The sequence below is a fragment of the Melospiza melodia genome, chromosome 3, assembly GCF_035770615.1.
Source record: "Melospiza melodia melodia isolate bMelMel2 chromosome 3, bMelMel2.pri, whole genome shotgun sequence".
NCBI lineage: Eukaryota > Metazoa > Chordata > Aves > Passeriformes > Passerellidae > Melospiza > Melospiza melodia.
The window spans coordinates 102,984,846-103,000,068 of NC_086196.1; the positions used below are offsets into that span (position 1 = coordinate 102,984,846).

Here is a 15,223-nt window from a genome sequence, read left to right on the forward strand (position 1 = left end):
AGTGAGAGCAGATGGGTTCCAGGATTAAAATTTTGAATATAAACATGCTGATATTATAAATGAATGTTGGGAAATCAAGGTATATCCTTGTTATAATAGGTGTTGTACCAATGTTAGGTTACAGGAGCACCAATGCTTTTTTTTTGTAATGAATTACACCAGAATGGTGTTTGAGTTGTGCGCAGTGCTTGCTGAAAATTTGTTTTGATTTTTTGATTTTGCTGTCACTCAAAATGTGGTTTGGATTTGGACAATCTGGGATGATGCTGACATTTCCAATCTGCAGCTTTGTTTACATATGTGAAAACAAGAAAGTGAGAAGAGGATAGACTGTTGAAAGTAGTGCAGATGGTTAATCTGCATTAGGTGTGCAGAGAGGTCAGATTTTCTATTTTTCACTCTTCACATCGTATTGTGGTAATGGTGGTAATTTAAAAAAGAAAAAATTCTGAATTGGGTGAGGTGAAATACTTCTTGAAACAGTAAGTACACACTCAATGCAGTATTATGTGTAAACAGTATAATACAGTCTGTTCAAATAATCTCTGAAATTTCTTATGCTTTGAACTGTGAAGCCTGGAACACTGCTCTTGTTTCACTGCTTTGTGCCACCTGTAAAATCAAATTTGTCAGGAGATTAAGTGAGTATATGCCAGTAGGTTTTTAGTATATCCAATGAAACACTAACCAGTCTGTGTAAAGGGAATACCTTTTTATATTGTGAGATAAGCAGCAAAACTCAGGGTACTAACCCCAAATAAACTGACTTTGGCCCTCAGTTTTGCTCTGTTAAGGAAAAAAACCCAGGTGCTTCATCTGGTACATTTCTGTGGACTGCTAGTTTATACTGATTAGTGTTTTTTCTTTTCTCATTTATTCAGGATATACGACCAAAATCCTGAACAACCAAACATATTCCAGGTGGAGCAGCTGGAACGTCTCAAGAGAGAGCTGCCAGAGTTGAAAAGCTGTGTGACCCCCACAGTTAGCCACTTCAAAGCCATAACTCCATGTAAATGCCATCATTGTTGCAAGGAAGAGAAACCTGTAGATAACTTGAAGTGTTTTCAGATGAAGAAGGACTAATTTTAGGCAGAATGCTGTTTTGTATCTCTAGAATTTTCACCATTGGAATAGTTCTGTCTATGCTTTCAGGTTGGTTTGGTTTAATTTTAAGTCTTCAAATAGCAATAACTGTGTTCCTCCTTCCTAACAGTACTTAGTAAAATTTCAAGCAATGTTAAAATATTCAACCAGTTACAGTTATTGTTCCAAATTACATACACAGTTTTAACTTTTTCCTCACATCATATCAAGTCTTGAAAAAGAAAATTATTATGATATTATTTTGCTTTTAAAAAAACCAAAAATTAAGTAGTCTCAGTAGTGAAAGCTCGGAAACTAAATTGTAGAGAAATGACAATAATCTGATATTGAATATGCTGAAAATTTGTTTTAATTTTGATTTTACTTACAGGCTGACAAGCTGTAGCATTTATTTGACAGCAGGAAATTGAGTGATTTTAAGATACATATAAATAGATCTGGCCTATACATGATCTGAACAAATTGGTACCTCATGTATATGTATTTGCACTGGTAGATCCACCTGTACAAAGCTTTGTGCCATTTTAAAATATTTTATTTTTTAGCAAACTGCAGCTCGTTTTCCCCCACTTGATTGGAATTGAGGCTGCTGCCTTTGTTTCCTCAGCCCCCAGTTGAGTGGTGCAGCAATCAGGGGGGAACCACGAGTAATGTTGTTCATTAATCACACACAGGCCTGCTAAAGTTTAAAAATGTTGCTAATAATTGTAACAGAATTACAGAAACATCTTCAGTGGTCAAGAATCTTTTTTGCACAGTAACCTTAATGAACAGAGTGTGTACCATGCACAAACTCTACAAAATGCATGCTTTATCTACTAAGCATTAATTTTAGGTGTTTGCTGAGGTCCTTGCATCTTTATGGTGCTAGTTATGTGTGAAGGGTGCAAGGACCAACTCAACAACTTAATCTCCTTTGCCTGAGAAACCACAAGCCTGTTATTCACAAACATTTGGAGAAGAGGCTCTACCATACTTGGTATGTATGTGTACCCTACATGGTTTGTCTGTCTTACTTATAATGCAAGCTACTGGCTTTTGTATTTTGCAAGATTTTTTGGCTTTTACCATGGAGCAAGAATCACAAATGTACTGGATTCAGATAATCAGTATTCTGTTGGCTGGTATCTATCCTCTGTAATTTATTACAAAGTCATAGTTTAGAGTTTTAATAGATAAGTATGCATGTCCCTTCTCCTCCTGATGTTGCAGGTCATGCCAACACAACAGCTGTAACTTTCTACTGAAATGTTAATGTATAATAAGAATGGAAAATATTTATTTTTTTTTCTCTTGTAAATTGACAATGAAAACAATAGTATGTACTATATTCTTTATATACAGTCATTGCTACATATAGAACTGATTGTACAAAGAGTAAAGCCATTGCAAATAAGTGTTTGAGCCTGCACTGCTGAGCAGTTCAAAACAGCTTGTTTTGACTTGTGCATTTTAGTATTTAAAGTTTGTCCTGCACAAACAGCACAATAGTATTAGGTATCTGGAAGCCTTCTTTTATTAAAAAAAAAAAAAAAAAAAAAAAAAAAAAAAAAAAAGAAACCAAACAAAACCACAAAACATCCCTAAACCAAAACTGGAAGTGTGTGAGCTGTTTTTGAGAAGGGGAGGGGGCACTGAACCAGAATCTTGGCATCAGGAACCTGTGGCTGCTACTTGATACATTCCTCATTATGTGATGAATTCACAAATTTCTTTTTTAAATTTTTTTCCTCCTTTGTGTACCCTGTGGGATCCTCTTGGCAGGTCTTGAGGGCTTTGCCAGCTGTTACTCAGCTCCTGGCAGAGTTTGTGTCACTGCTTGTGAGAGGTGGGCAGCACATCCTCAGAGATGTTGAGACACCTGTTCTGTGCAAAGGGGGTTTAAAAGCTGTGCTGTGTGAAGCACCTCTCAGACCCATCCCACTGGGATGCTCAGGCACCCTTGAAATCTTCTTTCCCAGCCTTCAGTGATCAGGGAATTGCACTTGTCAGTTCTGTTTGAGGGCACTGGGGGTGGAAGTAAATCCACCTCTCAGGTTTCTGTGGTTGAAATGACCCCTGAGGTATCAGAAAGTCTTTTTTCCCAGCCTGGCAACTGAAGAAGGAGTTGAGATTCCTCAGTTCTGCTTTTCAAGGTTGTTTATTTTCTCTTATCTGTTACACTCCTTCTCTGACCTGCTGAGATCTGTCCAGCAGGTCGGGTTGTGGTACAGCCCCTGCCCTTTGGGTGATGTTAACTTTTTATAATAAGAGCTACATGTACTTTATTTACAATAATTTTCCAATACCTGTCACCTATGTTAGACAGTGTGTCTCTAAAGCAATCCAAAAGTGCCACCATCACAGCAGAAGATGGAGGACAAGAAGAAGGACAGAACACAGATTCCTCCATCTTGCTTCTTGAACCCCCATTCTAAACCTCCAAAATTCTACTTTTTCACCCTGTGATAAATTGACCATCATTCTACTCAAACTCTTTTGGTTTGTAAATCTTCACACAAGGCTGGTAGTTTTTTCCATGGACTAAAATTGAAGGCACAGGTGTTTTTGACTCTGTGCCAAGGTCTCTGAGCCCCTTGCCAGGGTCTCGAGTCCTCCAGGGCAGCCAGAGGAATGTCCTGGGTTCCAACATCCACCCACTGTGATGGCTTTACAGGGCAGTTCTGAGCAGTGTTGGTGTTTTCTTGCTGACTCCTTTTTTTCTGAGTAAGTTGTGTCAGCAGCTTCCTCCAAACCTGAGGAGCTTCCACAGCTCTGCTGCTGTGCCAGTTCTTGGAGCTGAACTCACAGCTTGGGCGTGCTGAGCAGCTGTCATTCAGCCACTGGCAGTGCAGGGGGTATGGAAGGAACCAAAGAATTTGGGATCTGACAGGGGAAAGTGCCCCCTCCTGCTCTGGAGTGCTTGTTGGAAACCAGTGTGGTCCAGGGCAGAGATGGCTTTGCTCCAGCCAAGAGACTGCTACAGAATTTTAATCCAGAGATGTGAGAGCTGTAGTAGAGGAGACAGAATTTCTCTCTTGATTTTGGAACATTTCCTTCTGGCCCACACAAAGACTGGGCTCTGCATCTGTACTATTGGTTGCTGAATGACACTCCCACACAATGCCTGTACTCAGGTGTGTGCATATGTATATTTATATATGGGTGTTGTATATATGTTTATATATGTAGCTGGATGGTGTGGGAGCTGGTCATGACAGAGCTGCTGTGTTATGATACACAGTTGGATGCTCCCTCCAGAATTTCTCCAAATAACTGGGCCTTCATGTATTTTCAGTCACACAGATCTTGTAAACTGTAAACTTGTAAACTGTAAACCTGCAGCAAAGTCTTGGTCACAGCAGCTGCCAGCTGAGCTAACACTTGCTGACTCCACATTTGTCTCACACCCCTGGAATTACACCCCACAGCCTGGAGTTTGTACTTTGCTTCTTAGCTGCATCCATCATATCAGTCTCCCAGAGCCCAGCTTTGACACTTTGAACCGCCAGTGACTGCTTCCATACAGTTCTTGGGGAAAAAAAGCCAGTCCTGGCCTTCCCCTTCCTCTTGCAGCCTGTAAACTGCACCACATGCAGGACTTTGCTCTTTCTGTGTGCCCTCAGATTCTCTCACAGAATCTATGTCCAAAATTGAGAAAAGTCCAGCAGCTGCTCCCTCAGAGAAGGTCCTGGGAGAAAGAGCCAGTGCTGGACTGTACCTTTCTTTTGTGACCTCTAAACTGCACTGAGGTGATTCACTTCCCCTTCTTCAGGATCCAAACCTGAAGCCCTCCCCTACTTGCTCCCACTAACGGTGCCAGGACAAAAATGATGTTGGCTTTTAGCTTCCCACTGTCACCATTCAGAACTCCACCCTGTATCCCTGTGTACTTCCTAGACAATTAAATGTCCTGTGGTAGTCCTTTCTGTCTCAGAAACCCAGAGGGCAGATCTGAAACCAAAAGTAACCGGACCCTACTGGCAAAATGTGCCAGAACAAAAAGAAATACATTTATTTTGAAGGCAAGCAAGTGTTCCTGGTGCACATAAGAGGCTCCCCAGGGGAGGTAAAGGCCAGCACCTGCTTTCTTTCATGGCATTTCCAGTGTGGGAGCAATCCCCTCCCAGGAGCCCTGCACCGAAATTTGAGTGCTGCCTCCAGTGTTGAAAACATCCACCAGGGACTGCTCTAACACAGAAATTCTCTCCAAGGAGCTGCTGCTGCTGCTTTGTGCCTCCCCGGGGCAGCACCTCCTGCACCGCCAGCGCTGGGGTGAGGTGCTGTCCTCAGCAGGTAAAGGCATCCTCATGCTCTTTCTGGAGCTCACCTCCCGTATTTGGATACCAGCTCCAAAACTGTGTGTGTCCAGCGATCTCTTTCAGAGAAGCCTTTCCAGAACAGAAAGCTCAGGGGTTTATACCTCCCTAGGGAACCCTGTAATGTCATCCTTTTCTTTCAGGTGGCCAGCAGCTGACAAGGACAAGGATGGATTAATTGCCACTTTATTTAAATTGACAATGATTAGATGAAAATGTAAAAAGAGAAAAATGCACAATGGCAAAACTCCAATCTGGTCAGAGTTATTTACTACACAATTAAGCTGGTGATACAGTGCTCTATTTATTGTACCAATAACATAGCCAGTTTAATAACTATTAAATAGAGATTGATGTTACACATGTCACTGACCATGGGCAAGCCTCTCACCCAGCCTCCAGAGCTGTTCCTGGGGGTTGTTCCTACCCAAGGGAAGGATCTTCTTGCATCTCAAGGAGATATGCTGGGGAAACTGGGACTGATCCTTTGTAGTGTGAAGAGGTTGATTGTCCTGCAACTTCTAGATTCTGTGTTGTCCTCAGCAGAACGTGTTTGAGTCAGGTGTTACCAGCTCTTTGGTTTCTGCTCAAAGCTTCCATCTCTCACTTCCCTACCAGGCTCTTCCATCTCCCTGTTGATGCCCACCTCAGTCAGGAGGGGCCTAATTTAAGAGAGTTTGATCAAGCTGGTCTCAGCATTCTTCACCACTGAACCCAGTGTTCTACTAAACCCCCTGGTTTTTAATCCATCACCAAAAATACGTAAATAGGACAAAGAAGGGGTTCTTTAAAGATGTCCCAGCCCTTCCAAATGGAATAGCTCCAGTGCCCTTGCCCCTCATAATGCACTTGCTTGTTCCTCACAGCAGTCCTGTGGTCCCAGGAACAGGGCAGCTTTATCTCCATCCCTTACAGAGACAGTGAGACCCCTGTGGAGCTCTGTCTGTGTCTCCAGCTCCAATGCCTACATTCCCACTGCTTCCAGCTCTCCCTCTTTGCTGACTGGTTTCTAGGTCTGCCTCATATCCAAGGTTTCATCCATTATGTGTAGTTCTGTCACCTTAGGGCAAATGGAATCTCTCTGGAGAAGTGGGAAATCAGGTGGATGCAGCAAAAACACTCTCCCACCTTTGAAGAAGTTATGAAGATCAGCATGGACTCTGCATTTAAGTGAGAAAAGGCCTCCAGAAGAAAAACAAGGATGGCATTATCTACTTAGATGTTTTTGCTTCAATTGACTGGAAATAATAGAGCTCAAGGTCTGGGTAAGAGGCATCCATCCCACCCTTTCACTGCCCCACCAGCTCTGCCATGTAACCTTGCCCCTCACTTAATCTGCTTATTAAAAGCGTTTCCCCAGTTTTTCTGACATTGCAGGCTCCTCCACTCATCTGCCTCACTGCTTTCTCCAAGGGACAGGTTTTACCCTGCCTTCCTTTCTCAAAGTCCTTTCTCTGCACTTTTTGGCCTCAGCTTCTGGAGTTCTTTGGTTTTTGCTGTGTCCCTAAGTGTGTTTAAGAGGAGTAAATAAATATTCCTTGTGAAGAAGAAGGGGAATGACTTGCTCCCATGGACTACAGACAAAAAGGTAAAATTTAAAAAGTGAAACTGCCTGGGAAATCTCATCATTTTAGGTCATTTGTGTTACCTTGGCATTTCCAATCTCCTTCAGAGATGGTGGAGGTGGTTTGGCCTGCAGTTTGATTGCCCTCATCCCTGGATGTCTGTGGGACATTTCTAGGCCCACTGTTTGTCCCCTGTCACATCCTGGCCTGCCTTGGCCACCAGCCGCCCTCGTGTCCTCTGCTGTGACCACCTCAGGTGTGGGTCACTGTGGCTGGCTCACTGTGCAAATCCAAGGGGACTCAAGACTGTGCAGGTGGATGGGCACAGATGTCCCCTGCTGCCCTCAGCTGTCACCCAGTGCCACGGGGCCCTGCCCAGGAACCTGCCTGGCAGCTCGGGTGCGGGGACAGCTGAACTCTGCTGCCAGTGCCCCAGGGCTGCCCCTGCATCTCCCGAACAGCTCCCATGTGACTCCAGGTCACAGGGTTTGGCCACACCTGTGCCACTCACAGCTGTCTTCATCTGTCAGCAGGAAGGAAAGGAACCAGGGCAGGAAGGGGAGGAAAGAGGAAGAAACGAGAGCAGGAAGGGCAGGAAAGGAGGGAGAGAGAGAGGGAGAGGTGAGGAGGCTGCATTCAGCAGTGAGGAGCAGAGTGGCCGATAAGCACCGCGCCAGAGGCTTCCGATGTCTTCCTCAACTTCCACCAGCACTTTGCCCAGCGGCCTGGCCGTCCTGAGGACCTTCCCAGATGTGCTCTTCATCCCTGAAATCGTGAGTGCTGCCTTGTCCCTGGGGGAGGGCTGTGGCTGCTGCTTGGGCACTCAGCACAGGTTGTGCTGCAGGTGTCCGAGGGGTGACACTTGTCCCACGCCAGGTCCCTGAGCCACAGGGGGCTGGAGGACATCTCATCCTCGGGGAAAACCACGGGCTCTGAAGCTCTCCTTTAGTCTGCAGTGGGATTTTTCTGGAGTCCTTGAAAAACGTTTTCATTTCCTGCCTGAAACACAGCAGGGGCTGCCGGTGGGTTTAAGCAGGTGCCAAATGGAGCTGGTTAATGACCCGAGGTGATTTTAGCGGAGAGCACAGGCAGAGGATGAGCTGCTGGCTTGGAGCAGGGGGTTAGGGAGCGAGGGAATTGCTGGCAGCAGCCGAGGCTGTGCTTCCATCGCGGCATTCCTGAGCCGCAGGTGCGGAGCTGAGGGACCCTGGGCGTGTGGGAGAGCAAAGGGTGAGCAAACACCTTGAAACCTCTTTCCACACTGTAACTTCATTGAGCAGGAGGAGATCATAATCTTGATGGACTTGGCGCTGGTGGTTGAAAGGAATTGCTCTGAGCATAGGTTATTGGATACAAAGTCTCAGCCTGAACTTTTCCCCTGTCCTCTGCCCCACTCGTGAAACGTGCTCTTCGCACAAGAGCTTGGGAGGCTTTTTTCCAAATTCCCAGCGCCTTGAAAGCTCTGGTTGAGTATTGTAGAATGGCATTCAGATTATTTCATGCTAAAAACTTCAGTTTTGCCATCTGGCACCAAATCCTTTCCGGTCTCCCAGCCTGCTCCCTGCTCCTGGGATATACAAAGTTTCCTTCATTCCCCTGGTGATAACAATGTAGCAAAGAGGATGTAGACCTGATCTGTGCCCAAGAGCAATGCCCAGGTTTCCTGGAGCTACAGGAGGGAGGATGTTGAGTGCCTGTGGAGATTTTGGCTGGGTTGACACTTGCCCGCCACCCCTGCCCCTGAGTTATGTTGGTCCTGCTGGCCTCAGAGAGCTCATTCCCCTTGAACTGTTTGTTTGTAATCCCTGTCTCCAGGGGATTTGCCGGGCAGCTTGCTGAAGTGAGCACACTATCCTTGGTTTGGGTAAGATCTGGAAATGTGCATCCTGAAGGCCCAGGAACCACCCAGGAAGGAGGAATGCTGCATGACTGGATTTCTCCATCTCCAGGCAGATTCTGGGCTGTGCAACTGTGCTGTGTACAAAGGAGGTGGCCGCCTTGAATCAGAGGGATAAAGAGTTTCTCATTCCTTAGTGGAATCTCAGGTTCCCTGCCATGGGCCGAGATGGTAACATAACAAAACAAAATTGGCATTTTAAATGCTAAGATAGTTGTGAAAGTTTCAGAAGATCCTACCTGCAGCTCAGATGATTGCCACATTTGCATGGACTGATCAAAAGTTACCATTTTTAATCTGTGAGGCTCAGTTTAATTCTTGTAATCTATTTAATCTGAAGAATTTTCTGCACATATGGATACCCAGACCTATGTGGAAAACCTGAAACAAGCTGAAAGCAGATATGTTTGCTTTGTAAAAGGTATTTAAAGGATGAATTATTTCCTTAGACTGCTGTATGCATCCTGCTGTGAGTTATTGAAAGCCTCTCAATCCTTCCTTCCTTTTTATGAATCTTCACTATAAAACCAAAGTCAATAATCAAACCAGGTCAAACAGACATTTCTGAGTGGTAAGCACAGCCTGCAGGAAGGAGAGCTGGTGAGTGGTAGGGAGTGAGCTGTGGTGCTTCTTTCCCCAACCTTGTATCTCACCATAATTTGTGCTTGATTTTAATGGAGCAGCCATAATGCTTTTCCCCAGGATTTTTAGCTGCAACACACTCATTGTGTCAGCCCATGAGTGATTAAAAGGGCTGGATCAGTGTTCAAGGCTCAGCCTTTGGTTGTTACAGGAGGGACCACGAGAGCAGCACTTTGGAAGACCCATTTTCACTCAGGTCTTTGCCACATCTCAACCACATAATTGATGTCATGTGTCAATTTGCATAATGGCACCAACAAACTTTCCTACAACTGTGGGGTGACACAAATGATGTAACATTTTCTGAGTTAACATAAATCAGAGACTTTCTTTCCACTTGCAGAATGATTGGAAGGAAATGGAAATGAGTATGAGCTGGCACTTGGATGCTGGCTGGGATACACTGGCCATACAAGGATCAGAATGACCTTAAAGTCAGCAAGGCTCTCCTGCCTCTGGACATCTGCCTGAATCCCAGACTGGCTGGTGGTGAGGGATAGATCCCCACAACAGCACAGATCCACAGAGTGTGGGCTCAGCTGTGGAGCTCCTCATCACAGGATGCTGCACAGACTGAACTCTGCACAGGACCAAGGAATAACTGGGCTGATTTGTGGCACAGAAGAGCTACTGAGGGCATTTCAGTGCAAAGGCACCACTTGCACTCCAGACATTCCACAACACTGAACATAATGCTCCCATCCTCTTGTGCAGGAGTCTGCTGGTGAAGGGATGGAGCCCAGACATAGCTGTCCCTGTGTACCACCCATGGCAAACTCCCAAGGCTGGCTGAGAAGGTCCTACCCGCTCTCACAGCAGGAGCTGGGACCAGGCACAGCTCTGATGTAGGCAGTGAAGGATGACCCAAAGGACTGGAGCAGAAATATGAGCTTCCTTTCCCAAGCAGGAGGTGGGAGCCTCGGGCCCTTTTCCTCTACCCAGAGAGTCAAACCTCTCTCAGAGTGATATTTGCATGTGACCCTTGTGAGGGCAGGTGTCTGTGCTGCTTGTGCAGGTGAGCTGGGTTTGACATGCTGGGTGTGAAGCAAAGATACCTCTCCTAAATCAGCCTCCCTGTTCATTAAAGCCAGCCCTCAGAAGGGTCTGAGCCAGCCTCCTAAGCACACTGGTGTAGGGAGGGTGTGAGTGGTAGTGGCACCAGTGAGGAATTTTTTTGGTCAAGATCAGTGGCAGATACTCCCAGCTGAATGCCCATTTTTGAGTGGAGGCTGGGAAGAACTCATGGGCTGCTGCCATGTGCAGTGCCAGAGGCGTGAGTGGCTTTTGGCTCTGCTCTGGACAAGTCACTTTATCCCACACTCACCCTGTCCCCCACTTTGACTTGCAGATCTTTGGGGGCCTTGTGTGGATCCTGGTGGCATCCTCGAAGGTCCTAGCCCCCATGCTGCAGGGCTGGGTGATGTTTGTCTCCGTGTTCTGCTTCGTCATGTCCTTCTCCCTCCTGTGCCTCTACTTCTGCGGCGTTCACGGCGGCGGCGGCAGCTGCTGGGTCACCTTGGTACGTGCCTGTGACAAAGCCTAGGGGTGGCTTTGTCACCAGCAGGGTGCTGCTGCTGCTCCCCAGCCTGCAGCCTGGTTGTAGGGGCAGTGTGACTCCCTTGGAGGTGACGGTGTGCTCCTTGTTCCTTAGGATGCCATCTGCCACAGCACGGCAGCGCTGTTCTACCTCAGTGCCGCGGTGCTGGAAGCCTACACGACCTATTCGCTTGGCTTCTCCATACTCCTGGCACGGCAGTACAGGGAGAACATTCCTGCTGTGGTGAGTGCCTGGCAGGAAGGCAGGGAATGGCAGCAGGTGGCTCTGGAGTGGCCTCAAGTGCAAATCTGTATTTGCACCAACAGTTTGGGGAGGGGGGAGAGAAACCAGTCACTGTCTCAGCATGCACGGGTGTCCCCAGACATGTGGCACGTCACGAGGCGTGGGCTCAGTGCTGGGGTGGCACCGTGCCCCAGAACACTGACGGGCTGCTGTGTTTTTCCATCCCAGGTATTTGCATTCGTGGCCACCCTGCTGTATGTGATCCACCAGGTGTTCTCGCTCCTGCGGTGGAAATCGTCCTGAGGGCCTGAACAGCCCCAGCAACAACGGCTGTCCTCTCCAGGCTGGGTTTGGGGTTTGTTTTCTAATGCATAGCCTAGAAACAAGTAGCTTTTTATGTGGGATCATGGTGATGAAGACAAGGAGCTTGCCAGAGAAAGGAATATCTTGGCACAATCTGTTTCCCTTCAATATCTTCCAGGCTGGGTACAGTTTGATGCTGGGGCCAAAATAAAAAAAAAAAAAAGCCATCCAGTTTTAAAAAAACAGTATAGTTGGGTTCAAAGGGCTAAAATATCCCTGGACTTCACCTTTATGTATCCAGAGTTGTTACTGGTATCAGGGGAAAAGGGAACAACAAGCACCAAGGAGTACAAGTGTGAAACTGTGTCATTTTAATTGCTGTGTGCCCATTTAAGTGTGTTTCCCCCCCTAGAACCACTGTGCAAATTAATATTTTCAAGCAGTTTCTGAAAATGCCTTCTCTGACTTGCAATGAACAATGGGGACAATATTTAACTCAGCTCAGGAGCAATGTGGATCACTGTAGCTCCTGAAGGGTGCTGCTGAATTCTGAGGTACTACTGTAAGGCCAGGAGTTACCACTGCCCTTGATCCCAGCCCTACAAAGCACAACCTGGAAGGGGCCCAGTGGGGCTGTAGACTTCTCTGGGTGGTCAGAATCAAATCCTCAGTAAGCAGAGGCAATCAACTCCTGCCTTTGGTGAATGCTACTCTCTCACACTGCCATGGTGTCACTAATAAAGATGGGTTTGCTGTGATTTTGAGAACGGGTGAGTCCTTGCTGCTCTTTTTCCCTTTGCTGCACCCAGCCCCAGGAGCTTTGCACCCTGACAGGCAGTGCCACCATGGGGCTGAGTGAGTGGCTGGGTGGAGCTCAATTGCCAGCTGGGGTTAAACTTTGACAGTGAATGAATTCAAATGGGGTTTAGACCCAGGAAGGGATGTTTTCAACGTCTTAGAGGTGCCTAAGAAACAGTGGTACTAAATTATCTCTTTCAGCTTATGGGGCAAAGAATGCTTCCATTTTAAGTCTGAAGTTCCTGGATAACACTGAGGACTAGAGGATAAGAGGGAAATAAAAGTTGACTTGGAGGCTCCTCTGTTGATTCATATCTGGGCAAACTTTTGACCTGTGACCATGGGTTTGGTTTGAAGCTTTTTAATTGCAAACTAAGGAAAACATTTGTGGAGATTTTTTGTCTTTGCTGAAAACCAGCCTGACTTGTTTTGCTTGTGTTACTGTGACAACAGGGAACTGCTTGCAACAGAGGTGGAAAGAGAAATCCCTTTTCAGGGCAGGGAGGGAACTCAAAGCCACTCTGGACAATGGCACATGGCTCTGAAGTTCCACATCCACCTGTTGAAACTGGTTTCACCATCCCATCATCATGGGGTGTGTGTGGGGGTGTTGGTGCCCAGGTTCTATGAACGCCCCTGAATGTGACAAGGGCACACAAAGATGCCTTTCTGCTTGGATGTGTTTACAAAGGCAGGGATCTGCAGCCCTACCCTGGGCCTTGGGATGAGCTGTCTCTGTTCCACCTGTGCCCAGCACCCGTGCACCCAGCAGTGCTGCCTGTCCCCTCACCTCCCATCCTGTGCCTCGTGGCCATCCCATTTACAGCCCACGCCTTGGCACAGCCCCAGTCTCCTTCCTTCTGCTTTGCTTTGCCATTTGCTTTCCCCTTGCCTGGCACACACCAGTTCACACCAGTCTGCACCAGCGCCCCTCCGTGTCCTCTGTCCCACCCTGTTTGCTGAGTGCCTCCCTCACAGCCTCAGCCCAGCCTTGCCGGGTGCTGCTGGCACGGCAGTGTCCATCGGCTGAGGGACACTGAGGGAGGCTCTGAGCCCCCAGGGTCACCTGGGGAGGGCTGGGCATATGGAAGGGACCCCTGCCCCCACCACTCACAGAAAATGGAGCTGGAACTTTGATACCCTCCTGGTGTGACCCAAGTTCAACCCCAGGCAGGGGAGCAGGGGGAAGGGGGGTCCCTGCTTGGCACAGGCTGCAGGGCCCCAGCAGGGGACACTGGGAGGGCTGGCTGCTGAATTGCAGCAATGTGCACCTTCCCTGCACAGTGGAAAGAAGAGAAAATGACACAAAAGAGGTTAATCATATCCAGCTTTCCTGTCATCTCAACATAGCCCCCAAGACTGCCATCCATGCCCTGGAAGCTGGGCAGCCCAAGGGAGCTGTCTGGAAAATGGCACACCCCCAGCACTTCCTGAAGGGAAAGAAGCTGCCCAGAGCTCTCCCAGGACCTCCAGACCACTTTTGCAGCACATCTCTTTCCCCACAGAGAGCCCTGAGGGCAGCACTGACCCCAGAATTTGCTGACACTGCTGGAAACACGGGGCATGATGGACACTGCAGGCTAGCAAGCCTTTTCCTTTGGGGACACTTCCATGGGGCCAATGGCACTCTGGCAGGGCTCCCCAGGATGAGGGAAGGCTGGCCCTGCAGTTTGTTCAACACAACACTGCAGTCCCTGCCTGCAGAGCTGGCCTGGCCCAAAATCCCACGCCCTGCACTTGCTCAGGAATTCCCAGATCCCCCCAGACCGGTATCCCTCCATTGCTGGGATTCCCTTGCAGATGTAACTGCCAGATGGAGCAGCCCATTTAAAAAGCCACAAATCAGGCTTTTTTCAGAGCATTTACAAGTGCCATTCACACTGTTGAAACACTGGGCCTATTGTGCCCCTGCAGCCACCACCAGGTTTCATCTGCTTGTGTCAGTGGAATCCTCATTTCTGCTCTTCTCCAGCTTCCTCAGCAGGACAAGGAGGTCTGCAGGCATCTGCTCTGGAGAGCAGGCAATTACATGCTAGTTAAACCAATCTATGCACCTGAAGGCAGGCAAAGCCTCAGTTCCTAATAAAAACAAGATTGCAGACATATTCATTAACTATGCCAGATTGTAATCTTGGTTGCTCTTGCTTAACTAAGTGGTTTAACCACCCTGTTAACTATTCTCCAAATATTTGCATACTGGATACCTTGCCTCAAGCAATGAGTTAGGAGAACTTCCATCTTCTCCTGAATTGCAGGAGAATTTGATTTTTAATAGAAAATTATGACCAGCTGCATGGAAAATGCAGGAGTTTCCCATTTTACAGCCAGCTTTGTCTGTAAGCAACGAGCAATCCATATGCTGGGTAAAACATCTACACAAGCCCCTGTGTTAATATGAACAAACCTGTGGGAACAGTAAAGTCACAAAAGGTTAATTTTATGTAGGGACCTAAGCTCAACAGCAGAGAGGCCAGCTGAAGGTGAGCACACATTCCCCAACAGCAGCTTGATGTGCTGGGATAAGAAACTTTGCAACCTGAACACCTGGAAATCTCCATTGAAGGTGTATTTTGACTGAGGTATTGAAGGTATTTTTTTTCCTGGCAAACAGGGAAAAAACCTTCATCCCACTGCTCTGCAGGAATGGCCTTGGAAATAGAATTTTCATTGCAAGAGTGAGATAAAACTCAACTAAATTCACCCTGCCTGTCTGTATATCCACAACTGCTGTCTTTAGAAACCTGCATTGAAATCAGTGTAAAACACTGCTCCTAAATGTCTTTACTATCAGAACTCCAAATGTAACTCTTGGAGGATTGCTAAGGTATTTTCT

At 47.1% G+C, this 15,223-nt stretch overlaps 2 protein-coding genes across 8 annotated transcripts in view; both read left to right on the forward strand.

The window, feature by feature from the left end:
• GPCPD1 (glycerophosphocholine phosphodiesterase 1) overlaps window positions 1-2,435 on the forward strand; it is a 42,424-nt gene extending 39,989 nt beyond the window's left edge. For 5 of the 6 annotated variants that reach the window (XM_063152378.1, XM_063152374.1, XM_063152379.1 and 2 more), the window contains one exon: window positions 882-2,435. In XM_063152378.1, coding sequence (XP_063008448.1) covers window positions 882-1,086 — 205 coding nt within the window. In that variant the 3' untranslated portion in view covers window positions 1,087-2,435. The remainder of the gene's footprint in view (window positions 1-881) is intronic. The other variant, XM_063152380.1, reaches the window with a different exon arrangement.
• Window positions 2,436-3,712: 1,277 nt separating this feature from the next.
• Window positions 3,713-12,359, forward strand: MAL (mal, T cell differentiation protein). Of its 2 annotated transcripts, XM_063152383.1 has the most exons (4): window positions 3,713-7,743; window positions 10,858-11,028; window positions 11,161-11,289; window positions 11,518-12,359. In XM_063152383.1, exons 1-4 carry the CDS (start codon window positions 7,657-7,659, stop codon window positions 11,590-11,592), a joined length of 462 nt encoding a protein of 153 aa, XP_063008453.1. In that variant the 5' UTR covers window positions 3,713-7,656; the 3' UTR covers window positions 11,593-12,359. The 2 variants fall into 2 exon arrangements, with proteins under 2 accessions (XP_063008453.1, XP_063008452.1); XM_063152382.1 differs by lacking the exon at window positions 3,713-7,743 and having other exon boundaries at window positions 7,756-11,028.
• Window positions 12,360-15,223: the final 2,864 nt, after the last annotated feature.

Excerpts from the sequence above, each read along its gene's own strand:
- MAL (XM_063152382.1), top strand. The coding sequence starts at position 10,765 with ATGTGCAGTGCCAGAGGCGTGAGTGGCTTTTGGCTCTGCTCTGGACAA. Across the intron at positions 11,029-11,160 it reads GCAGCTGCTGGGTCACCTTG|GATGCCATCTGCCACAGCAC; the intron begins GTACGTGCCTGT and ends CTTGTTCCTTAG. Across the intron at positions 11,290-11,517 it reads GGGAGAACATTCCTGCTGTG|GTATTTGCATTCGTGGCCAC; the intron begins GTGAGTGCCTGG and ends TTTCCATCCCAG.